Raw genomic sequence first — 26840 nt, 5'->3', positions numbered from 1 at the left:
AACCAACAGCAAAATGCACAGAATGGAAACCACTGACAGAAATTTTTAAAAGCAAATGGATAAGAAACATTTGCTCTTGTCTGAATCAATAAGCTGTATCCTAGTGCTGTTCCTCTACTTTTGAAGAGTGCCATTTTGAATGAAGGAAATGCTGAGCAGGAGGACAGAAAAGCAGCCAAGCAGCTCTAAACCATGGCTTGTATGTACATTTGGAACCTCAAACTGTAATCTGGACTCTAAACTAGGATTAGTGCTAATAACAGCAGGACAAGAACAGATAAAAGCTGGAAGCCTAGACAAAGGAGAAATCATATATGGATTGCAGGACAGACTACATCCAGAAAACCAGATTATTTCCAAAAGGAAGAGAAATGTCAAGATGCACCTCAAGACCAAGCTAAAAACCTGCATACTTACTTTTGGATAATCCCATCACCACAGTAGCTGCTTCCATGGACATAAGCAAGCGGAGGGGATGTTTCACTTTCTTCCCTCCCAGAAACAACGGCCACCCAGTAAGTGTACAAGCTGCCTGCTCTGATCTCACTGCAAAATAAGAAAAGAGACGTTAGCTGGACAACAACATCAGAGCCAAGAAGCAAGAAGAGAGAGGCTGGTGCTTCCAAAAATCAGCGCAGCTGTTCAAATGCAATTCTACAGGAGTACAGAAAAGGCAAGACAAGTGGCCTATGGTGCTTCCCAACAAATACGAAGCACAAATTTCAAGACTTTAGGATTTTCTGGCAACTGTTGGGCAGACTCTACTGTCAGTCGACCTGTCCCAACAGGCAAGGAGCAAACAAGGATTTGATTAGCAGCCCAAGGGACCAATGCATGACTGCTGGGCTGTCAAAGAGAGGAGGTCATGGCTCACTGGTAGAACAATTACTTTGGAGATGGCAGGTTCCAAATGAAATCTCCAACATCTACAATTAGGGTGTTAGGCGCAGGGAAAGACCCCTCTGATTCCCTGTAGGGTCACTGACAATCAGAGCAGAGGATACTGAGATAGAGGGACCCAACAGTCTAATTTGGTACAAGGCAGCTTTGTAACAGCTCAGTATCAGAGGGCCTACAAAAGGTTCCCAGTTTAACCTCTAGTTTAAAAGAATCTCTGTCCAAGGCCCTGGGAAGATTTGCTAGTCAGAGTAGACATTAATTACTGAGAGAGACAGACCAATGTTTGACTCAGTATAAGTGCAAGGGTCTTCAGCTTGTTCGAGCTACATCTTGTACAACTTGATTTCCATAATTTTATTATAAGATTCTTTTGAATGGTTCATCCCTGCTGCTTTGATAATTTTGAATTCAATTCTACCTTGTACAGAACTTAACCCTTTATTTTCATGCCATACCCTGCTTCCTCACCTAATTTTTCCTATAAGATGCACATATTTCCAGTATTGGTTGTGCAATGGTAAATCAGCCATAACATTACACATCCGATACATAAAAGTCAAGCTGTATTGGCGACGACTCACCTCTTATCCTGGCACAGACGCACTGTGGGTGCACCAAAATAAAAGGTCAGTTGTCGGCGCAGCAGGCCTCTGAGGAGCCATGGAGCCGGTGGGGAGGCACAGCACAGCCCTCCCACAGCCTTCCCGTCACCTTCGCAGCAACTGCGGGGTGTTTGAAGGTCTGGCACCACCACCAGCAGGCGTATGAGGGTCCACACAGCTGGCAGGGAGGCTCAGCATGGGGAAGCCTGCCTCCCCACATTGCCTTTCTGCTGCCTCCACAGTGCCTGTGGGACCATCAGAGGTCCATACTGGGTTCCCATGCTGCCAGTGGTAGGCCTCTGAGGTGCCACAGAGCTGGTGGCACAGTGCGGGGGAACCCTGATCCCCCTGCACCACCTTCCCGCCGTCTCTGCGGTGGCTGTGGGGCCCTCTCAAGGCCCCACTGCTAGAGCCCGTTGTATGTATTTTCACAATGGGCTCTGTTGCTAGTTATCTATAAATGGCATACAGTGTACATATAAATATTGTATAAAACCTGTTACCACTTCAGAAAATTCTACCAAACTAAATCATCAAAGGCCTTGATAAAAATATAAATTAATATAAAAAACAAAAACATTTACTCATTCCTACCATTTACGTATTTTACAAAAAAAAATGCTAGACACCTTAAAATCTACGATATTCTTTCATACCTCCTTACTTTTTTGTTTCCTCCGTTAAAAATTTAAATATATAGTGGAAGTTGAACACATTCCCCCTCTTCCCGGTTATGTGGCAGTCCTAACTTGCAGATGCGCTTGGATCACACCGCTATTACTTCAAAAGGAATGTAGCATGTCTCCTTAGAAGTAAGTCCCCTTATGTTTAATAAGGCTTACTTACAGTGCAATCCTAAATAGTTACATTGAAAACAATGGGGTGCAACTCTTGAGTAAAATTGTGCTGTAAGGTAGCAATCTTAAACAGGTCTATGACGAAGTAAGTTTAATTTTATTCAACAGGGCTTACTTCCATGAAAGCATTATCAGGATTGCAGCATTATAAGTCTACAGGAGTGGAAATCTGGATAGCTTACTTTCAATAACAGTTTCCCGGCTGGTGGGTGTTTACATTTTTATATAGAGCCAGAATATCTCCTTCTCATCTCTTTCTGCAGAAGGAATCATTTGATATGCAGTCGAGTGTAACAAAATACAAATTGTCTCCCAGACCCCCTCCCCCCAAAAATGGAGGGCTAGGACAGAGGATGTGTATCACTGTAATCTGTATAATAGAGAGTTTTCTCTCTAGCACCTGAGATGTTTTAATATTTGCTGAAATAATAGCTTTTTACTGTTTGTGCAAGAGACCTGAAGTTGTTTTAAAATGCCCAGTCTAATATGCTGCTTTAAAGAGATGAATGACAATTCATGAACATTTATACTGGTATGGTACAAAATGGTTAAAGAAGTCCATTCAACTGGACCAAATACTGTAGACAGAACAGTAGAAGGAAGAACTGTGTGCAGCCCAAAGCCTGTGTATTCTATTCAATGGATCCAATAAAAACAAACAAACTCCCCACTCATCCCTGAGGACCAGAGGCAGATTCAGCACAACCATTCAAAATGGATTACACGAGCCATACTAAAACCAGACCATTGCTCTAATACTCTTTACTGCATCTGGCAACAACTTTCCAAAAGGTCCGTTTCCAGCCAGAGATAGAACCTGGGACCTTCTACATGTCTTTTTGATTCAACCCAACCATTCAAATGAACATGTGAAACTGCAATCAGAACACAGGTTCATCAAATAGGTCTTTCTCCATACGTGCCACCTAAGATTCTTTAAGAGAGGGGCAGTGGCTCGGTTTCAGAGCATCTGCTTGGCAAGCCTGTGCAGGGAAGGCAGAATAGGAATTGAAAAGAATGAATGAATGAATGAATGAATGAATGAATGAATGAATGAATAAATAAATAAATAAATAAATGCAGAATGTCCTAGGTTCAATCCCTGCCATCTCCATTTAAAAGGGTGATGGGAAAGACCTTTATCTGTGATCCTGGAGAGCTGCTGCCAGTCTGAGTAGGCAATATAGACACTGATTGACCAGAGGTCTGATTCAGTAACAGGCCTTTTCACGAGTTCAATGCAAATCAACAATGGCTGCTTCCTTAGAAACTGGCGAAAATGTTGGGACTAGACCCACGGGAAGCATTCAACAATATCAAATACCCACTTAAATAATTTTTTTATAAATTTTCAATATTTAAAGTGCAAGTGCTATAAACAGGGTTAGTGCAATACATTAGTTATAATAAATATACTAAATAACTAATTCTTCATAACCTCAAACAAGCAATATAGCAGCAACGATTCATGTACAATTTAAATACATTCTACTGGAACAACCGGGAACAATAAAGTTGGTGTTCATGTCCTGTCTCCATCGTCGTTTCTTCCAACAATTGTCTTAAGGTGTCTCCTCCAGATGGTAAGAAAGCCGCAGGATTGGAACTGGCAAGGCGAACCTTTTCACCCTATCTGGGGCCGGCTGAAGCACAGATTTCACAAAAGCTTCCTCAGGAGTAACTGCTACGGCAAAACCACGGAGAAATCATAGGCTCGGAGACCCGGTCTGGGCGGCAGTAAATTCTAACGCGCCGCGTTATTTAAGTGGGTATTTGATATTGTTGAATGCCGCCTTTTCACGAGTTCAGCTGGTGACAACTATTCCTACAACCTCTTGCAACCTTAGGTAAGTAAAGCAAGTGCTCCGCCACTAAGCCCTGGTTCCTCCCCAGTGTAGATCATTGGCCCACTCAAGACTCACAGCATCTTAGATACAGAACCTGCTTCCTGAGTTTCATTAAACTAGTGGTGACAAATGTACAACCTACAACCTCAAGATACCAAACCTGGTCTCCACCCCTGAGCTAAGGACTATCTCCAGGTATCACCACCACAGGTTGCAACCTTCCTTAGCAATGGAGAGCCCTGTGAGTCTCTATACCCCTGAAGCCCTTGATGACCCTGTGAGCGGAATCGGAAAGCCTTGTTTGGAGGCATCAAGTGCCTGACACAATCACCGCGAACAAGTGTTTGCAGCATTTCTGAAAGATGTAATGGTACTGGAGTGGCAAGATCCAGGTTCAAATCTTCACTCAGCCACGAAGCTCAGTAGGTGATACTAGACCCATCTCTCTCTGTCTCTCCCCCCCCCCCCAGTGGGTTATTGTGAGGATAAAATGTTGGAGGGGTATGCCACACTGAACTCTGCGGACAAGGGACAGGAACAAAAATCTAGCAGAGATCCATCTGATAATTTCAGCTGATAATGGCCACGTGCGCACACTCTGCTTGCCTTGGCTCTAGAGAGTCTTCTTCATAAAGAAGCTCCCCAGCCCACAACGGAGATATCAAAGATAGAGGAATTCTATGGTGGTCACATTGTGGGAGAGATTCGAGATAATATCATTTCTCTCTTGAAACTGGGAACTCCACTCCCTTGTCTGCTCTGAACCTTAAGTAACCACAATGAACAGAAATGCCAACATGCTGTAGCAACTCCTCTCGCAAAGATGACAACATTTCCTTTGAAGTCATTCTCCACCATTGTTTCCCACCAGGCTCCTCTCTCTTTTTATTGCTCATGGTCCTTCCAAATCCTTCTCTGCACCACTGATCCCTCTTTTTCCTGAGCCCGTTTTCTGGTCTCATTCCAGCTGGAATTCCTCACATAACTTCTTCAATAGGCTTCCATCATATAATCATTCCACATGACCTAGCTACCTTAACCTTTCTGGAGCAATTAATGGGTCTCATTTTTACGTGAGCACACTACACACAGCCAAAATGTATGCCCAAAAGATGGGGTTCAAAATGCTTTGTTGCAATTTACGGCTGGAATTTTATTGTATTCCTATCAGCCCCAGATGCCATTCCACCAACCATTTCAGGTGGACAATAAAACTTTTTTTTTCCACATCTTCAGTTTTGAACTTCCAGGGCTGTGTGTTTACCTCCTGTTTTTTAGATCTTTGATGTAATGGTTTTATGGTATTTCTGTTGCACATTTTTATTTTTAATAGGTATCATTTGCTTTGGGGACTTGTAGGTGGAAAAGCAGGATACAGATTTTTTTTAAAAAAATGGTAAATAAAAACAACAGCAGCAGTAGTAATTATGTACAGGAAAAGGATTGCTCTTATTCATTCATTGTCATGGTCGTCATCACACATCTTTGCCCCCCATTTTTTATTTTAATGTATTTAATTTTATGTACATTATTTATAGTCTGCTTGAGACTCAAGGTGGACCACATACTGTAAGTCAAAGATCAAAAGAGTTTATTGTCTATAGCCATAGGCCGTCACAATTCACCAAACATTGACCAATAAACAATTAAGTCCCTTATCACAGTTTATATAAGTTACTAAAATTAATTAAAACAATACAGTATGCCAAACTATCCCAGGGATCACGAAGCAGCCTCACAGGGCAAGATGGCGTCCTGAGCAGACACATCAGCGCGTCGCTCCTGCTTTTATCCGGCTTTAAGATAAGTGTCTGTACATACTGTAAGTCAGTATGATCTACAGCTGGGATTTTCAATAAGCAATGCAATAGAGTACTGGGTGGCAAAACTTGAAAACAAGTGGAATTTTGATACAGAGCTAAAATAATATTGAAACAAAGCCGGAGCAAGCAGAAATCTGATACAGAACTAAACAATCTTGAGGGGTAAGCATAAGCAATTTAAACATGACACGTTCAACAATACAGACATTTCCTAGTAGGAGCATATTTACAGCAACATACAGTGCACAGTACTATAGCCCACAGTCCCCCCTATCCCTTTACCAAAGCACCTTAAAGAAACATTTTTGTTACAGTACAGCCCTCCTACCTGCACAAAAAGCCCTTCTGAATAATCCAGTTTTCCATAGTGTGTGGAAAACCAGGAGAGTGGGAGCTTTCCTAACATCAAGCAGGGCTTTTCATAAGGTGGGGGCCACCACAGAGAATGTGTGTGTATAGGAGAGCTGTTGATTTTCCCCATTTGCAGAGTTGCATCTGCAGAAGGCCTTGTTCAGATGAGTGCAGCTGACATGGAGGAGCATCCAGAGAGAGGTGGCCCTGCAGATATGAGGGACCAAGGCCATGAAGGGCTTTGTACGTAAGAGTCAAAACCTTGAATTCAGCCCAGTAACTGAGAGGTAACTAACGGAGTGACTGCAGAATGGGAGTAGTGTGCATGTTCCACTACTGATAATAGCCAAGCTGCAGTTCTGCAATGCTGTCTCCAGTTTTGCAGAGAACTAAGTAGCCCTAGCTCATACAAAGTCCCCTTGGTGCATTGTGACACTAACTTGGGCCGTGCATTTGTGTCTTTGGCCACTGCACTTTCTTGCAGAATGGACAGCATTGTTAACAATATTCATAATCCACTCTTTTCTTCTTCCCACTTGCCTGGTTCTTTAAGACTAGGCAGAAAGCTTGTTTTGAAAGTTAAGGATGTGAGGAAGCAGCTTTTGTAAACATTGATACCTCTTGCCTTTTAATGAAATTTCGAGAATTGAGTAAGGGGTATTGATCATTCTAACTTCCATAATGATGGGGTGCTGAAGAAGGCCTTTCTTTGCTGCACAGCTCTGACTCAGGGCATTTGCCCCAATTTTGAAATTAGAGCAGGCCATCAAAAATGCTGGCGGACATTTCTTCTTACAGTCTTTTCAGTTACTCTTTTGCTAAGCTGGTTTGTTGGTGTTTTACCTCTGATTTAGCTGGGTCTCGTAAGCGTTAATCAGCTAATCAGGGTGTTGAACCAGATAAACCCTGAACCGCAGATTAAAATTTCCTTCTCTGTCAATGAGGGTGGGGGTCGTTGCCAAAAAGGAAAGGTCCTCGGTCTTGGAATGCATAAGATCATACCATTCAATGTTTCAGAAATGAATATAGGATCACACTTAAAATACCTCCCAATTCTCACATCAAGGAGCACTACCCAAACTTTGAAACTCCCACCTCCGATTGCTCATCGCAGGATGCTTTTGACACGTTCCAGGTTAACTTTATAGATAAAGCAATGATCGACGATGCAAGCCCCCTCCCTGCAGTCAAAAGGGGCACAAGCTCAGACACAGGTCGACACAGCTAGGTCTTTGTGGGAAAAGGAACTTAGCCCGCGTGCATTTTCAGTGTGAATCCTTCACGATCCCACATGCCCTTTGAAGCTGTACCAAAACACTTCTTTTTTCGCCCCTGCAGGGAGGGTCATTCTAGGACATCCAGATCAGGAACGTCCTCATTTTCCCACCCCTCCCAAGCCTATTCACTGTGGAAGTTTTTCTGTTTCTTTCCTTCTACTTCCTGTCCTCTTTTTTTTTTTACCAAAAAAAAATCAAAATGTTATGAGAAGCATAGCTGAAGATAATGAAGACAATTCTTGTCTGAATCTAAAGTTAAAAGGGGGAGGCTGGGGGGAGGGGTGGGATTTTGTAAATAAAAGAAAGACGTCAAAACCCAGGCGTCTGCACTCCCCTGTTATTTCAGCTGCTGTCAGATCTCTCTGCTGTTTGGACAAGGCCAGAGAGAGAAAGAGAGACAGTGAGAGAGGGCTCGCGCAGGTGCAAATGCATCACAATCCCCCCCCCAACATAAAGGGGCTTTAAAAGCCAAGAGTACCAAAAGACATGTCTGCTACATAGACTTACTTAATCTCTGGGAGAGATAGCTTGGGTCCTACAAAAGTGAAGCAAACTTGCTCGACACATTCTGGCCTTCATGAACCAGTGTGAATTAAGGACGTCAACACACACCTTTCCCCAATTCTTTTTATTTTCAAATATCTTTGCTGTTAGCCTTCTTTCACTGCTTGCATTCCTGATTCATTGATCTGTATTAAGCCACTTATTGCCATTTAAGTACAATTGTAGGGTGCGGGGAGACATGTCAAAAGCTGCATAAAATTCGTGCTAAAAAATATAAAATGACCCAAAAGCAGACACTAGTGGGTTTGATCCCCACACAGAAGAATTAAAATGGAAACAAGAATGATAAATCTGATTGCATCTAAGAAACTTTTGAATGTTTCCCAAATTCTCCCCATCCATCCCCCTCACCCTCCGAATTTAGAGTTCCAGTTTCCAGAATTGATCCGTTAGGAATTCTCCATGGCTCCATTTGTTAGATCTCAGTTTTGTTCAGAGTGCTGGGCATGTTGAGTTCGCCGCAACTTTCAGTAGCTTGTCTCCAACCCCCTCATATCAACGGTGGAAGGCAGACATCACAATACCTGAATCAGGCATCTGACTCAAGAATAAGAAAGTACAAGGGAAGATTATGACATTTAGGAGATTCTGCCTGTTTTTCTTTGGAAGCTGAGAAGGAGCCGCTAGAAACAGAACAAATGCCTTGCGGCTTTTTCCACTATCCTAGAGCTATTCCTCCGCATGAGAGAAGATGAATCCATTAAGCAGATAGGCTCAGGTGGGCTCTCCGGTACAAATAACTTCCCAGAGGCATGAGGGCGGGGTAATGTGGATCCTCACATGTGGAACATGGCTGTCAGTAGGTACAGATACCAAACGACACCAAATAAGGTGCCTCTCCTGAAGGAATGTTTCATCATGCTTCCTTGGAGAGGCACTCTGTGTCTCGACTTAATCCACTTCAGATTATGAGTGTTAACTAGGAAGTCACTTGTGGTTCCACAATGGTTTTTAGAACCAGCCGGAATCTATTTCCACCGGCCTTCGCCTTCTCCCTGCCGCACTAAAACTGTCAAGGCGAGCCAATTTCCTCTATTGCCATCAAATGTTCAATTGGCCTCATTAAATAAGCCATAGCGAAACAACAGGCCAGTTTATTGCACTCTGCCCTAGACAGAGACAATGATTTACAAAGCACACTTTATGCTGGGGTCTAAACAGGGATGGACAAATTAAGCAAGAGGCTGGTGGAGAGGAGGAGATTAAAGCTGGAGTCTTATAAGAAACTTCCTTGGAAGTAAACTTCAGTGAACACAGAGAGAAAACAGATGCAATATGGGGAGACCCTTGATAATACTTCTCAAACTTTCAAAAATTCTAATATTTGTTGTGCAAAGCCCTGGTTCAAATAGTAGACACACTAAGTAAGGGGCAGGGATTGATCCCTTCTACCCATCTGGTACAGTTCCACCAACTGACACCCCCCGCCCCCAACACACACACACAGTTATTAGCCCTGGAAAAGAAAGGACAACACATAGGATTGTAATGTAAAATATCCAAAAACTGATCAGACTGATAGCTAAATGTAGATAAACAAAACTGGACATGCTGCTAATGCTGTGAAAAATACCTCTATAACGTTTCTGCATTTTTAGTCTCTACAATGGTTTTTTTCCCCCTCCTTTGGCAACTCAGACTAAGCTTTTGAAAGGAAGTTATTTTTAAAGTTGTTGAGTAACAAATATCTGCCAGATAGTCTCTTCCCTCAATCAAGCTAAGAAAATGGCATTTGCTACTCCTGGGAGATTTCTGGTATTTCTCATATACCGAATTTAAAACCCAAAATAACATCTCTGTGGAACATCACAATGAGAAACATTCCTCACAAGGTGATGCACACAGCATAATACATTCACCGCATCGCTGAAGATGTCCACTTGCGGTGATTTTCCTTGACCATCTGATATTATTTGACCCTTGGCTTTTCACCTCTGCCGCCCTTCCCAGAAAGCATTCTCTTGCAAAATGGAGCTACCCACATACCACCAAGTGGTTTCTGCATAGTTGGGAGTCTCCTCAGGCATGTACAAAATTTGTCAGTTCATTTAACTTATAACCCCCCTCACCCCATGAGCAAATATGGTCATCAACAGACGAAGCAGGATTTCCTGTACATTCGGGGCTCTCCCTATGCAGAAAAAGGGTAAATTAAATGAAAAGAAATTAATTCTAGACATGACTGACAGACCCTCCACCATGGGACAGTTGATTTGCTTTGACATGGCCAAGGACAGACCAATGTGAATTCTGTATCTTAAATAGTTTCCCACCCCCCTAAATAAAGTATTAAGGCTTATCTTTCTATCAGGTCTGTTAGTCATGGAGTGTCCAAGTTCAGAGGCAGTATATGGATAAACTAAGCAGAGACTTCACCTTCATGCTAGATTTAAAAACTTCCTCGCTGCAGGAATCCTAGGTTAGATGGACATTGGGCTGGGAGGCCTCTTCTTAGGACTTTATGAAATCCATTCCCTCTTCCTCTCTCATGCCAAAACTTGGGTGTTCTTGGCACAAATCTAAGGGCCAGTACAGGAGCCGAGACAATTCATTGAACACCACCACAAGCAGAAAGCCAGGGTGAAAATCTGCATCTCATTTGGGGTAGAACTGGATGCTGTTAATTTTCTTTTTGATGGGTGGGTCTGGCAGCCACATTCAAATGTTTGAAACCCAACTGTCCCTCTGGCTGGCGGGGCTTCCGAAAACAAGACAACAGACAGAGTCTGGAGATGGATGAGCGAGAAGGAATGCCGTAACAGGGCAGCTGTGGTTATGAATGTCGGCAACAAACTGCATTCAAGGATGGAGACTGAAAATTAGACTCTCCACACAGCAGGATTCATGTTATCTCAAGCCTCTCTGCGCAGAGCCAACTGCGAGTCAGCAGGAGGCCGTTTTGGCTGCCGTTAGAAGGGCCTCTCTGAGGGTGCTATGCACCAATCCTTCGCTGCTGGCTCACGACTGCAACCCACACCAGAAACAGCTGTAGCACTGACTGAAGAGCATTGTCTTCTACCGGCAGGAATTTTCTGCTAATCCCGATTGAGTAATTGTGAAAAAATCCCAACACAGTAGTCTAAGCACTCAGTAGTCTAAGGACTCAAACCTGTAGGGAAGGTGTTGGGGCAGGGATACGGTGTTTGCCTTGAACCAGGGCTCCCAACAAACAGACTTTGGCATCTTGCAACCTCAGCCCCCAGCCCCCAGAGCCATGTTTCTACCAATGAAGCTTCACGGGCTGTTTGTGTCTCAAAAGACACCATCTAGACTGCAATACCACCCCAGCAGCCTGACTGAACATTTAGCTGATCCCTCTCCCGAGCACCAATCTAGCTCCACTAAGCTCTATAAGCAAGTTCTGAGGCCAGAGTCCCTCTTGTTAGCTAGGTTGGTATGACCTTTTGAGGCCTCTGGCTTACTCTCCTTTCATCTGGCCCTCTGATCTTCAACCGTTGCTTTTGGACCTTGACTTCCTGGCCTGACTTTTGCAGTGATTCCGCACACGTTGGATAATGCACTTCCAATCCTCTTTATAGATCATTTGGAATGGATTTTTTTGTGTGTGGAAAAAAAATTCCACCTCAAACTATTGATAACGTGCATTGAAAGTGCATTATCCAACGTGTGCGGAATCAGCTAAGTTCTCCACTTCTGACCCTTCTGTTCTTTGCTGCCACTTTTGGAGTTTACTACTTCCTAAAACTGCACCTCACCTTTGGAACCATCCAACTACCAGTTTCATAGTCCTAGAAACCTGACTCCCAAGAAACCTGGACAAGTATCCTTTCCGCTCTATAAACACTTAACTCCATAATTTTAGAAGTGCAAGGGCTGAATAGAACATTCAGCAATGAAGGAAAGATAGTCTAAACAAGCTCAGAGGCACTTTTTTTGTATTTTCTAGCCATGCATCTTAGCACTGACTAAAATTAAGCATAGATCCCTATGAACATATAAACACATGACACTACATTTTACTAAGTTGTACCATTGATCGATCAAGGTCACTTAAGCCTACTCTGACTTGCAATGGCTCTCCATCTCAAGCACAGTTCTTTTGCATACTAGCCGAACCTTTTAACTGGAAATAATGGGGACTGAACCTCATTCATTCTGCATGCCTGACTGCATACATGTGTTATTCCCAGATCCATCCCTCGGTCCACCTTGGGTCTTGTGAAACTTACACAAGCTGACAATTCCCAGTTGAAATTTTATTCCCAGTTGCACAGAAACCTGATTCGGATTGGGACCACGGCATGGAAGGAGAAGGGGCTTACATAGTCCATTTCACCCCCATGCTGCTCCCCAGGGCTACTTCATGTTAGAGAAAATGGTGTGAAGAGGGGGTAAGCCTCATTACCCTGAAGTCCCAAACTTAATCAGCCAGGAACTCTCAGCCTCAGGATTTCTTCACAGCAGTCATCCCAGACACAGTTGCTTGACACAGGCTACACAGCCAACAGAGAGCTTTCACTAATAAACAGCAATAAAAATACACTTTTTTCCTAAAGTGTTCTTTTTTTAATCAAAGCCATTTACAATACATAACATCAGAATTCTCCCCATTCTTCCAGCTTCTGATACTTACGTGTCCTCAAATTTCCGGCTGAGATCTGAAATGGTGAATGAAGAGCCTTTTTGAAAGGGAGGGTCTCGGATGATTTTGTACCAGATGGGCCGGCAATCAGCACATAGCCCACTCTGTGGGACGGAGTTCATCATGGCAGCGTCAATCTCCAGGTGCTCATCTAAGGTGTAGACCTGGATGCCATAGACTTCCTCGTTCACTTTCTTGGGATCCAGCCGGATGGTCATGGGGACGTCACAGAAGAAGTTCTGAGGCCCAAGGGAGATATTTCGCCCATTCACCAGTAAGAGTTTGATGTCATTCACTGCCTCACTGGAATCCCACTCAGGGGAGACAAAAGTCACCCAGATGATCAGAGACTCTGGGATCACTGGGTATCGAAATTCTAACTCCAAATAACAGCCTTGGGGTTCGGGACAGGCTGGCGGGACAGTTTGCTTGATGACGGCTGAGTTGGGACTCCAAGTCCTAACGCTGGGTTTACAAGGTTGCTCTACATCAGGGTGGCCTTGAAAGCAGAAAGAGAAAAGGCAGAGTGAAAAGGAAAAAAAAACTCCAGCAGAAATCTTGAAAAAACTGCAAGCTGTAAGATTTTTCATGAGAGGAGAGGTCAAAATTCAGAGAGACAATTCCCTTCTTCATTTTTTATTTCTGCAAAATTGTGTTTTATTTTTTTTTAAGAAAAGATGGCATTCGTGTGTGCTTGCCTAAAAATTATTTTTGTTTACTCCTGTTGGTATTTTGGTTTTCTTTACCATCATATAACTAGAATGCAAGAAAGTCATGGCTTCCCTTCATAAATTAGTCAACCAGCATATTTTTTGCATCACACCACTTAAAGCAGAAGCTGCCATCACTTTTGACAAACAACATGAGTGTACTTGGTGGGTCTTTGAAGGACAGGCAGAAGACACTCTATTGCAATTTTGGTGACATTTGGTTAAAAAACAACAACGCCGCAGCCCCTGAAATTCTCCCACAGGAAATAATTAAAGGGCAACAATGGCTGGGGGGGGGGCGGCAACAAAAGCCTTCCTCACTGTCTGAAAGGAAACAAACAACAAACCACAAGGAAGGAGGGAAAGCAAACGCAGAGTTTTCAGCAGAAATGTTTAAAAAAATTGTCAGTCACTGTAAGAGTAGGGGAATGAAATGAACTCAGAAAGGGCTTTGTTTTTTAAAATGCTGGTGGCTGGCTGAGGCTCTCCTGCTGGCTGATGCTTGACAGCCATTTTAGGAACTAGTAGAGAGAACTCAGTGCCTCTGTGTGGAGAGGGACTGACTTTGGGGGTCTGTAAAATACCCTCCCCCTTTGTTTAGTCTGTTTGAAACTTAGGAGTTCTTTACATTAGAGGGAGGACTGTGTTCTGTGTATTTTGGAGCTGTTGAAGTGAAAAACAGCTGCCACAGAGTCTCCAATTTGTCCCCCTTCCCTTCCCTACTGAAAAGAATGGCTATGAAAATAATGGAAATGGAAGAAACTAACGAATTTTGACCCAACCCAGCAACACCTCCCTGGAAAAGTTAAACATAATACTCAACAGCCCCAGATATGAAACCACAAGGAAAATTTTCTAGATGCACATCCCTAATAGCTGACAAGTGAAGGACTGGACGGGGGAAGAAGAAGACAAAATTCTGAATGGCTTGTTCATAGGGTAGCCAACTCCAGTTTGGGAAATTCCTGGAGATTTAGAAGCAGAGCCTGGGAGAGTGGGGTTTGGGGAGGGGCAGGTTCTCAGCAGATTATAATGCCATACAGTCCACTTTCTAAAGCAGCCATTTTCTCCAGGAGAACTAATCTCTGAAGGCTGGAGACCAGTTGTAATTCCTACTTTCTTCACCTCCAGGTCTGTGGAGCTGTACAAGTTGTGTGGTTTGTTTTCATACATCTTTGGGTTGGGCCTGGCTGACATGCATAGGGGTTTCAGAGGCATTTTTGTCAGTGGGCCAGCTCATGGCTTCCAGTAGCTCAACTGTATGTCATTTTCCTGACTTCCAAATACACCTCTGGCCTCCAAGACAAACTCTGCCTCTCACAGTTGGGTGTGTGTGGAAAAGCAAGAGCAACATCCTGGAGTCAAATAGCCCACGTGCAGGTTTACCACCTCAGTGAGGACTAGGTCCTATAATCTTTTTCTATGGTGCCTTTTCGTTTTCTTCCTTTCCTCTTTCATTCCATGGATGCTAGTCCTCCCACCTCCACTTCCACCCCAATCTCATTCTTGGGAGGCTTCTTACACCTTGCCAAAGTTTAATCAGCGTGAGTAGCGAATGCACTGCACGGCTCTCTTTATCGTGGAAAGCGTTTGTACATGTTGTGTAGCTGCATGACTGAGGCCAGCCATTGCTTCCTGGAGGACAGCCAGCCATAGAAGCTATCCGGCCTTCCATTCCCAAAAGGGTTTCAGGAAGGTGAAGCAGTATTACTGCAGCTTCCTAGGGCAAAAAAAGAAGAGAAAGAAAAATGCATCTCAGTGGCCAAAACCCAAGTGTGTTTGTTAAGCGGCTCTTGCTGCCTTTGGTGCTTGGTCCTTGGAGACCTGTAAAATGCAGCCTTTGTTTTGCTTTTATTGTTAAAGCCACAGCTGTTTAAGCTGAGAGAGACTCAAATTAGTTGGTCTGTTTCCCTAAAATAAGTTTTTCTTTATTTGCGCCTAATTTTTTTTTTTTTAAGTCTCATTCCTGGCCTTCATGACTGCAACAAACAGACCCAAAACATTTGTTAAGCGTTTTAAAGGAGGGGGTGGCAATTAGATTGACCAATATGCTAAACTAAATAAGGATCAGACTGTCATCCTGCTTTTCCTCCAAGAAATTCAGGGCAGTTTTTCCTTCTCTCCTCACAGCAACCCTGTGCGGTAGGTAAGGCCGAGGCTGACTGGCCAACAGGAGTGCTAAGTACCAGCATCCGGCAGGAGATTTTGGGGTATGGAGACATGTTAACTGGTGCCACCATGATGCTGTGATCACACTGCCAGTATTTAGAGCTCTGAGGCAACAGTCTAGGATTCCACAAAAACTATGTTTTTTCCATAGAGTTTTGGTGGGATTCTAGAGTGTCGCCCGGCCTCAATGACATCCCATCTAGGTTTGTTCTGGCAATGACATCACAATGTTGGAACAATGACAATTCCCACCACCCACCACTGCCCTACCAAGCAGCAGCAAGTGGCTATGGCTGCTGAGCAGGAAATCTCTTGCTACAGCAGGATAGCTAGCAACCTTGCCAGCCAGGGTCACCCACTGAGTTTCAATGGAGTTATCAAAGGTCTCGGCAACCTACATAATCAGTTCTGTCTAGTCTGCACCTGTGTAATTTAACCATTTCTCCCCTCAAGCCGTCCTCCTAGAACGAGATCAATTCTGGGAAAGAACCAACTACATTACAGTAGCAGTCACTTGTCAGAAAAAAGTTGGGCAGAATGGGAAAGAATTTCTCCTGTGCTAATTCCCTCTCCATCCTGCAGCCATATTCACACCCACAGACACTCATCATCAGCTGCACCCCCTGACTGACCCCCCCCCATCCCACAGACACCACTTTCAGCCATACAGAATTGGAAAAGTCCTGCCTTTGCTAGCAGTTTGCCTTGTTGCCCTCCCCAACAGATTTTTGCCTCTCACAAGCGTTGTCATTTTTCACATTTGCCATCTCCAAAAATTCTATCCAATGAGTTTACTGGAAGGAACGCCCATGTCCAAATTTTTGGATTTTAAGCACACAGATCCATGCTAAACCTTGACTGGCAGCCAAGAATCCCAGATTGGGGAAGGGGAGGGGGCGGGGGAAACAAACTTGGAGAAGCGGAGAATGGAGACCCAAAGGATTTTCTTGGCCTTATGATGATGAAATTGCATATCCTACAAGAAAACATTTTAAGTTTAGGGGGAAAACATCTCAGGACAAAAGGCTTTCACAAAGTCTATCCCATAGCACTGCATTAAGCTAACATTACATTCTCAAAGAACCAGGGGTCCCTGGTGTTCAGCTTCCGCTCTTGGGGCTCCAGGATTGTTAGCCCTCCAGATGCGTGCCAAAGTCCATCTCTTTCAAAAACGCCTGCAGACTTCCCCCCTCCCCAAATAATTGCTCTGCTTGTCACTCATGCCGTCACTATTTCAGTGCAGCCATTGTATTAGCGATGTGCTGATGATGAAGTCTTTTGGTTTTTTTCCTCTCCTTTCTGATTTTGTATGTTATTGTCATTGGCCTTGTTTTTGCAACTTCTGGCAAGTCTTTTTACACCACATACCATAATGTATGTTATACAATTAATCTACAGAACCTCTGAATGTCAGTTGCTAGGATCAACAAGGCGGATCTCTGGGCATGGCTTATAGATCGGCCTTCTGGTTGGCAACTGTGGGAAATCGGATACTTGTCTAAATGAGCCCAGGGTCTGATCCAGCAAGGCTCTTCTAATACCTCATATATAAACACTTGCAGCAAAAAAAAAATACAGAGGAAAAAATAGAGTGAAAAAACTGTAAACGGGTGCAAAAATAAAGATGCATGGATTTTCTTCTGATGAAAGGCAGATGACACCCAAATGGGAATACTCTAATTGTACCAGAAAGATTTCAAAATTCAGTTGCATCGTGACATTGGGATGCTCGTTTCTGTCATAGGGGATAAAATATGTTTGGGTGGGATGGGTTTGGTTGGGATCAGAGCTCAGTAGAAGAACACATGTTTTGTATGTTCACGAGATGTCGCCAAAGGCTCTCCTATTAAATGAATCTCAGATAGGAGGGATAGGACATACCTCTGTCTGTGGGCCAAACCAGGAGGGGGGGGGGCACAAGCAATGTATGATTTTTTTAAAAAGGTAGTTAGCAACCTGACATGGCTACTAACTCTAATGAATCTACCTTATACAGAGTGATCAGTCCATCTAGTCTATTAGTCTGATGGTATCTTCTGGTGGGAATGGGGAATTCCTACTCCCAGCCTCTGCCCCCCACAATCACTCCCCTGACCAGCAGGGGAGAAGTGCGGGAAATGGAGCTCTCGAGTGCTCTGGAGCTCCTCCTTGTCACACCGGGAATACATTCCCAGCACGACAAGGAAGGGAAGGCCCTCAAAGGGGGCTGATTTGAAATCAGTCTCCAAGGGGTTGATTTTCATCAAATCAGTCCCACTCAGGGGCCTTTCCTTCCTTGTCAAGAGGTAAGCACACACACACACCGGCAAGTTCTCTGCACCGAGGATCCTGCCCCTATCGGTGTCCAGGGGAGCTGGCAACCCTATATGATGGGCAGAAACATCTCTGGAGTCTCAGAGCTAAGCTACAAGAGATGAATTACACAAGGAGAAGCACATGAAGGAAGTTGCAATTTTAGCCAGGAAGCTGAGTTTTAAAAGAGGTCAGAAGGCTTTGTCAATTGCCCCTCTCTACAGAGCCAGGGAGCAGCTCAGAAGGTTTGTTTATTTCTTCTTTGCCTTCCCTTAAAAAGGGAAGTGAAACTGACAGAGCCCTCCAGAGGCAAAGGGGAAATTAACAAACCCTCTGAGCAGCATCTCCCTGGCTCTCTAGAAAGGGGAAATTAACAAAGCCTTCCAATCTCTTTTAAAACTCAGCTTCCCGGTTAATATTGCACCTCCCTTCACATGCTCCTCCTCGTGTAATTCGTCTCTTGTATCTTGGCCCTCAGGAACAAAGGCGACTTGGTGTGAGAGATCTGTCCTTAAAATCTTGTGCTGTGTTTTAAAAACTAGTTAAAAGGTCTAAGAGTGGGATCATAGTAACATGTTTGGTTGCTGCATAAGACCTCAACTGAGCTTCTGTGTCCCGTCCTGTTACAGGTATTTAAGCCTGGGCATAGCCAGAGGGCAGGGGAATCACAGGAGCATGACTGCTACCCGCATAAGCTTTTTAGTGTAAGTTGAAGGGCTCTTGGAGCTTGGATCTTAATCCATGGCATACAGCCTGTGTCCCTGAGTGAACTGACCCAGTGGAGCTGGATCTGTACATTAGTTTCTTGTTGTTTGGGTGTTTCTTTCTAAGATGCTTTGGGTGCTCTGTGGGGAGAAACTTGGGATAGAAATACATATGTATGTATGTATGTATGTATGTATGTATGTATGTATGTATGTATGTATGTATGTATGTATGTATGTATGTGTGTGTGTGTGTGTGTGTGTATGTATGTATGTATGTATGTATGTATGTATGTATGTATGTAAAACTGGGTAAGGATCCTGGGAACAGGGAATGTTTAACTCTTTTCTCCTATGCCTCTTCCATGATTTAATTAGCCTTCCCAAAGCTGTAATTATCTCTCCCTGCAAGATGGGAGAGAAAAAGGACATGGTGTGCCTGGTTTTTTTTTTTTGTGCCTATGTTTTCTGTATCTATCTTTTTTTATTTTGTGGAAATGTTGCAAGCTTAACCAGAGGAGTGATTTAATGTGTGGAAGAGAGAACAGGATTTCCAAAAAAGCAAAATTTGAATCCAGTAGCACTTTAAATACCAACAGGGTATAAACTTTTGGAAGTCAATGGTCCCTTTGTCAGAGATTTTTTTTTTTAAAGTCTACAGGGTTTAAAAAAATAACCATTCTACACTGATTTATCTCTAATCTTCAACTAAACCTGTTGGGGCTACTAATTAGGTTTAAAATTGTGGCAAGAGATTCTAATGCCAGATCTCTCTCATGTCAGGTCTAGCAACCTTGGAGAGCTACTATGTGATAAAGTCAACCCTATGCCAAGTTCAGGGCAGGACTATGAGCATCACATAACAAAATCCAGATGCAGACAATGTATTTACCAATCCCTGATGATTGATTGCTGGAACGGGGGGGGGGGGGGGTTGAGGAATACCTTCAAAGTACATCAGGCAGAAGATACTATCATGCAGACCAGGCAAAAACAGAAGATCAAGCTCCTGGAATTTATAACTGGACAATCCAAAGGCTTCAGGCTGCCTGCCAATCAAAGGGGACAAAGCAGGATGCACCTCTTATTTTCATGACTGAAGAAGGTTTTCAGGGCTGAAAGACCGCAGTAGCTTACCCAACCAGTTCTATCCACAGATTCTCAGCTGACATCACAGAATTCTTGAAACTGGCAGTGAAATGATAAGCAGCCAATGTTTTTGGCTGGTACATCAGTCCTGTATACTCAAGTGCCCAGCCCCATGTATGCAAACAATGCATGTTGGTAGAAAGTGTCATCAAGTCATGGATGTCTTATGGTGACCACCCCTGGAGGGGTTTTCAAAGTAAGAGACTAACAGAGGTGTTTTGCCATTGCCTGGCTCTGCAACCCCAGTCCTTTTTGGAAGTCTCCCATCCAATTACTAACCAAGGCCAATCCTGCTTAGCTTCTGAGATCTGACGAGATCAGGCCTGCCTGGGCTATCCAGGTCAGGGCAAAAACAATGCATACAAGTTGCATATCTCTCTGAAAACATTATGGAATGAGCATATGGTTCATCAGCAGTCATGTTTCTTCATCCTGCCTTTTACTCAGTGTGGTGCAGTGGTTAGAGTGTTGGTCTAGGATCTCAGAAACCCAGGCTGGAATCATGGATGCTTGCTGGATGATCTTGGGCCAGCCCCACACTCTCAGCCTAGCCTACCTACTCCACAGGGTTGTTGTGAGGATAAAATGCAGATGAAAAGACTATTGTAAGCCACTTCAGGTCTCAATTGAGGGGGAAAGTGGGATACAAACTAAGGAAATAAATCCTCACAAAACTTGTGAGGCTGTCTAAACCAAGAATGCTTGAGATCTGAACCATTCTGGAGATCTGTCCAGTCCTAATCCTACACTAACTACTTTGAATCCCTATTGTTAGAAAGGCAGGATAAAAGTTATTTCAATATAGAACACTGGCTATTCACTCTGGTTCTCTAAAGGAAAGACTTCTTCAACGCTTAATTAACACATGGAATTCATTACCACAAGACTTGTTTATAACTACTACTTTCGATGGTTTAAAAGTCAAATTCATAGGGGATATTTCTAATCAGGACTAGACTATCAAGGATTTGGAGCCCCTGCAAAAAAAACTCTGCTGGTTCGAATCCCACTACTGCCATGAGCTCAGCAGGTGGCCTTGGGCGAGCCACACCTCTCAGCCCCAGCTCCGCAGTTGTATTGTGGGGGTAATGATAACACGGACCTTGTTCACCACTCTAAGTAGGACACTAATCTTGTCTAGAAGAGCAGTATGAGTGCAGATTATTGTTATTAATCCAGATGGAATCCTGACAGCGGTTGGGTAGTTTCTTGCTGATATGGCTGGTGCTCCTGCTGAAATCCTAGTAAATCCATGGAATTTGGAGATCACTGGGACTGTAGACATGATTTCTCTTAGACAGTCTTTGCCATTCTTTACAGTCCACATTCTGCTCTTTTGTTTATTGAGGAGATAGAGCTGATGTGCAAATGGAGGGAAACTTAGAACATTTACAACTGAATGCAGGTTAGAGCAGATTTTTGCGTCCTGCTATGTGGCAGGGAAAATCGTGCACTTCTCCTCCAATCTTGCATCAGTGCAAAATCACACCATGGAGCTTTTCCAAGCTGTGTGGCTTATTTGCATCACCTTGTTCAGATAAAATTACTTGTGTCTGCTCTTCCCTGGATGCTATTATTTCTGCAGATCAATCTCAGAGCACAGTCAAGTCGAAGTTGCTCGGATGATTTTCAGGTTGCTGCAGCCTGGGGATGTTGACAAGTTGCTTGGAAGGGTGCGGCCCACTACCTCGGTGCTTGACCCTTGCCCGTCTTGGCTGCTTACATCTGGCTGGAGGGGATTACACAGCTGGGCTTGGGGAGTGGTGAACGCTTCTTTGAATGAGGATTAGATTCCAACTACCTTGAAGGAGGCCTCTTCCAAAGAAGCTACACACAGATCAAACTGACGTGAACAGCTATAGAATGGTAGCAGATATCACCTCTGGGTTGTATTGGATGAAATCGGTTATTTAGACCCATTTCAGTCTGGTTTTCCTCCCGATTCTGGAACAGTCTTGATGGATTTTTGCCAGAAGGGCAATAGAGAGGGATGTGACTTGACTGATTCTTCTGCAGCATGCTAAGCTTGACCGTGGTATCGTGGCACATCTGGATGCGCAATGCTCCTGTGGCTGATTCCTACGTAGCTGATGGGTTCCAAGAGGTGGTAGTGGGGGACTGCTGCTTGATCCCTTGGCACTTGTCCTACTGCGTCCCACAGGTTCTGTCTTATTCCGCAGGCAGTTTCACAACTACATGAAACCACTGGGAGAGTTCAACAGGAGATCATTTCTGGGAGCTCATCACGCGTGTGGGAGAAAGGGCCCTCCCCACGTGGGACAAAACATAAACTTGGCCTTTGGAGGGAAAAAGGTTCCCCATCCCTGCTCTAGTACCTGGGCCACTAAGATATCTAAAGAATCTGCTCCTGAATGAGCCAGCCTGAGTGATTAAAGCCTCTTCAGGGGCCCAGATCAGAAATGAGGGAAGCGGCCACTAGAAACAAGACCTTTTCTACTTTGGTAGCACATCTTTGGAACTCCTTCTCTGCAATGATGCTTGGAGCCAGATTTGTCAATCTTTTGCCCTGCCCTATGTTATATGGTTTTGTTTCACATTGTGCAGTTTTAGGTTTTGTTTTTATGCTATGATTTGGGCTAGCCTTTATTTTTAAAAAGCCATTCCCTGCAGCTGCTCTTGGGCTGTGAGGAACCTAAGAGCCAAACTAGACAATACTTTCTTCATGAGTTTACCATGGAGCCAACTCAGGATCCCCGCAGCTACACAGCAGCTGTGTGGAATGGCTTCTATCCAAAAAAAGAGAGCCCTCAGAATGCCATTGGGGGGGGGATTCTGTTCCTGCCTCCCCCCAAGCCACTTTGCCACGTGAAAACAGTGCTGAGGGGGATAATGAGCTGGGTCTTCAGTAGAACAGCAGGATTTTAGTTCAACGGCACCTTCTTGTTGGTCTCCGAGGTGCCACAAGACTAAAATCCTGCAGTGCTGGGGGAGAGTTATTTCCCCCGTTCTGCTGTTCCGCGTGGAGTATTTGTATATGTGAAGTAGCAAAAATAGGGAAATAACCCCCTCAGCACTGTTTTCATGTGGGAAAAGGGCTTGGGAAGAAAGCAGGCGTGGAGTTAGGGTTGCTAGGTCCCCGTACCCTCCTGGTGGAAAGGGGGGATCTGGCACTTACTGGGGACGAGTTCCTCATGTGCACACAAAACACACGTGAGCTCCCACCAGGTGCAATGACATCACTTCCTGAAGTGATGTTATTGTGTCTGGCAGCAGGAATGCTCCCAAACTTCACAGGGGCCGCCACCAGAGGACCTGGCAGCCCTAAGTGGGGTGTGGACCCCCCCCCCCACAGCAGCATTCTCTTTGGGCTCTTCTTCTTCTTTTAAACAGGCCATTCCCCACAGGTGCTATGAAGCTTGCAGGAAATAAAAAATTGGGTCTTTGATGAATTTGTTTGTTTCTGAGTTGGGTATGCCCCAACTCTTTAAAAACCTGCATGTCTAGTTTTGCCCTTATAGTGATGAGAAAGCATAAATGATTCCTTTCCTCGACGGATGCATCCTCATGTTTACTTCTCTCCATCAGTGATGGAAGCTGATTTCTAATAGTGAACCAGAACTGCTAAATAGGGTCTTAGACATGGTAGTAAATCCTACGGAAGTTAGGATCTGGTGCCAACTAATAAATTCACTACAATGGGGCAAGAATATCGTAAAACACAACTAAGTATGTCGTCTAAAGGGAGATATATCCTATCCTCCAAATGCACAGGCAGAATACCATTTCCACGCAGAGAATATTTCCACCTGTAATTCACACGAATCCCAGAAATCCAGGGAGAGGAAGCACGAACAGTTCACACCATCACTCTCACTGCTTTCCACAGCATCTGTTAAACAGCCCTACGTCTATTTAGGATATGACTATAAGATCACATACTATTTCACAGAAGCAGTATTCAATGTTCAACTTATTCCTCAGTCCTGATTGTTGTCAGCCCTCTTCTGATTCGCAAAGTAAATCTTATTGATCATCCCCCACCCCCACCCCTATTCCAGGCTCTAGGCACAGATTCTGCCATTCCTCCCTCTTTGTTTCATTTACAATGCAAATCATATCGATCAGGCAGATCGAAGCATGGCTCTTGTCCCAGCAGCGCTGGCTCAGCTCCTAAGGGTTTCAAACCAGGGGAGACATTTTGGAGCAGCACAAAGGAAGCATGCATTCTGCTTTTCACACTGGGACCACATGTCGTTCCTTTTCCTTTTGCAATTTGGCTCACACCTTAACACTGCAGGGAGTTTAAGATTCATTTGGTTAACTTTCCTCCGCCTCTCGCTTTGCTCTTTCTTTTCCTCCCATCTACACTCATTCCGTCCAGTCCCTCCTCCCCCTGCCCCACATCCCTAGAGCAAGGCTTACCTTCTGCTTCCCGTGGGCTCCAGTGCCCTGATGGGTCACACGGCATTGGCGAGGAGGCACTGAAAGCATACTGCGCTAAGATTCGGCCTTCCACGCATAGATCACATGCTGATCCCACTTCTCTAGGAGGCCAGGAAATAAGAAAAAAGAAAATGCACCAACTTAGTAACAGTTGAATGAGGTGCTTATTCAGCTGAATAAAATGGGACGTCAAGTTGAATTCCACTTAACCCCCACTTTCTTTATGGCATAAGGGAAAGGGGTGGGGAGACACATTTTGCCCTTTGATAGCTTTGTAGCTAACAACCTCAAAAGCCATTTCTGTATGTTTCAGAAGTACAACGGGCAATTAAGGAGATAATAGAAGTAGTAAGAGCTGTGCTGTTATTTTATAAAGAGCCCCTCCATAAATGTTAAAAGTTGAATCATATAGCCCACCCTTCGTACTCTGGACTGAGATACTTGCCTTATGTGTGACTGAAGACTTTTTCAGGGAGAAGTGGGGTTATTTGGGGTTTTATTTTGTATGTTTTAAATTGTGATTCTTTGTGCTTTGAGCCACAAAGAACTGTGGGACATAAAAATTATAATAAATAAATATCAACCTTCTCAAAATTATGAGGTCATAACTAAAAAAATACAAAAATATTTGAATGTGGTTCCCCACCTAACCTGTGCCATTATATACTATTTAAGGGGAATTAATTAGTCTATAGTCTTTCAATCCTAAACAAATTTCACACAATTAATCATCTAGTTTCTATTGATGTAGTTCTTAAGATCATGATATATTAATCGTTCAGCAATTAATTGGTAAGAAAAGTGCAAAGTATCATATTAAGGACTGTAAGACCCCCATAGGATGGAATGAACAAATAGTGTCCCTGTACTGTTGTACATGTTTTCTACAAACCACGACATTTAACACTATTTCATATATCTTTGTCTCTATCTCTGTCTCTCTATAGTTGAAATTCAGCTGGAATTGCCAACCCCATCTCATTAAACTGATAAAAGTTATAGCATTATTTGAGGGGGGTGGTGGTGGTGGATTCTCTGTAATAGTTTTTATTTACTATGAATAGTAAGCTCAAAAGTTATAGCATTCTGTTCACCTACCTATGGTTAGATACTTGGGAATGCTCCACAGCCTCACATGCTACCTATTCCTCACCAATCATGCCCAAAGTTACCTTTCCTTCCCAGGTTTCCTTTAGCAATTGTGTAGTACTATATGTACATAGGTGCCAAGCAGTATTAATGTAACCAGGTTTGCCCCATGATGTCAGATATGCCTCCAGAATGTGTGTTATGGATTTCTTGCTGTAGTGTGTAGTGTACCTCTGAGAACATGCAGAGGGAACCTGTTTTGCTGACTGGTTGCTAGCTGCTTATCGTGCAGGTGTTTTCATTACAATTAGTCCAAATTGCAATTGGACTAATGTCATTGGTTCATTTCATGCTCCTGATTTGTTCCATTGGGCATTCCATTCTAAGATCTTTCCTATGATCTGTCACAAATTGATGTGAAGTTTAAGTACATTTCTATACACGTTTTATATGTATTTGATACTTATTGAAATTTATTCTTCTGTAATGATAACACATATCCCGAAGTGTACCCAAACGTGTACTCTCCCCCCAGAAAAAAATCTACGGCAGAGAATGAAAAATAGGCAAAAAGAATGTATGTGCAGTGCGGTTCTACAACATATACAACTATGATCAGAATGGAATATTCCAGGGAGGATGCTGATCTGGGAGGAATTCAGAAGCATCTCTATGTCAGGGCAATCTCCGTGGACAAAATATCCAAAACATTAAGCCAAAACATTACGTCTACCACAGCCTACTTAAAAAAAAAGATAAAACTTAATTGAGGTTTATTGGATCCCAATTCCAGATAAGTCATCTGATTTTTCTTGTTGTGGGAAGGTTACATTATAGTCAACTGGGCATAGTCTTAAAGAGCCACAAAACAGGCCTTAGTTCTGGCTCGAGAGTAGTCTAAAATCATGCTTCTTGGAAAGTATGCTGTGGGCTCACTCTAGGAATTGCCTTCCACTCTAGCCAAAGGTGCTTCTATCTAAGCCCAGCTTCAAAGCAGGAGGAAAAAACATACTTCTTGGAATCCTGGGATACCTCCTATGTTCTTAGTGATACAGAGATATTTTTTTTCGAGGGAAATTAAAGTCAGCCAGGTAAATGAGCAAACCAAGGCTCCCAATCATCAAAATATTAAACCTCCCCCTCCCCCCAAAAAAATTGTACTGCAAAAATCATTGCCATTGTGGAAGAATTAAGAGAGATAGTGATCAATGGAACAGCGGAAATGACTGCCGCCTCTGAGATGAAGACGAATGGGCTGGCGAGATAGGCTCAGGGCTTTCTTGACCAATTGGGACTCTGCAATAGCACTGTTAACAATACTTGCCTGCGTCAATCTGGCATATATTGAGTAACACCGTTGCAAATCAATGGGTGGGAATAACAACAAGATTAAAAGAGCTCTTTGAAGCAGCCAGGAAATGAATGGGCCTTTTCCTTTTTTGCCCTTTGCCTCCACTCAGATCTCCCATTTAATAGAAACTAGTAAAGTGCCCATCACT

The 26840-nt window shown here is 43.6% G+C and overlaps 1 protein-coding gene across 1 annotated transcript in view; it reads right to left on the bottom strand.

Moving 5' to 3' along the window:
- PAPPA (pappalysin 1) overlaps positions 1-26840 on the bottom strand; it is a 286686-nt gene that overhangs the window by 183029 nt on the left and 76817 nt on the right. The window contains exons 6-8 of the mRNA XM_054998574.1: positions 24232-24353; positions 12816-13323; positions 418-546 (exon numbers count right to left, since the gene is read on the bottom strand). Of these exons, the coding sequence (XP_054854549.1) occupies positions 418-546; positions 12816-13323; positions 24232-24353 (759 nt within the window). The remainder of the gene's footprint in view (positions 1-417; positions 547-12815; positions 13324-24231; positions 24354-26840) is intronic.

Source organism: Eublepharis macularius, chromosome 14 (genome assembly GCF_028583425.1).
Source record: "Eublepharis macularius isolate TG4126 chromosome 14, MPM_Emac_v1.0, whole genome shotgun sequence".
In the NCBI taxonomy this organism is placed as follows: domain Eukaryota; kingdom Metazoa; phylum Chordata; class Lepidosauria; order Squamata; family Eublepharidae; genus Eublepharis; species Eublepharis macularius.
The sequence above is the reverse complement of the archived record's forward strand: the minus strand, read 5'-3'. Positions and strand labels throughout refer to the sequence as shown.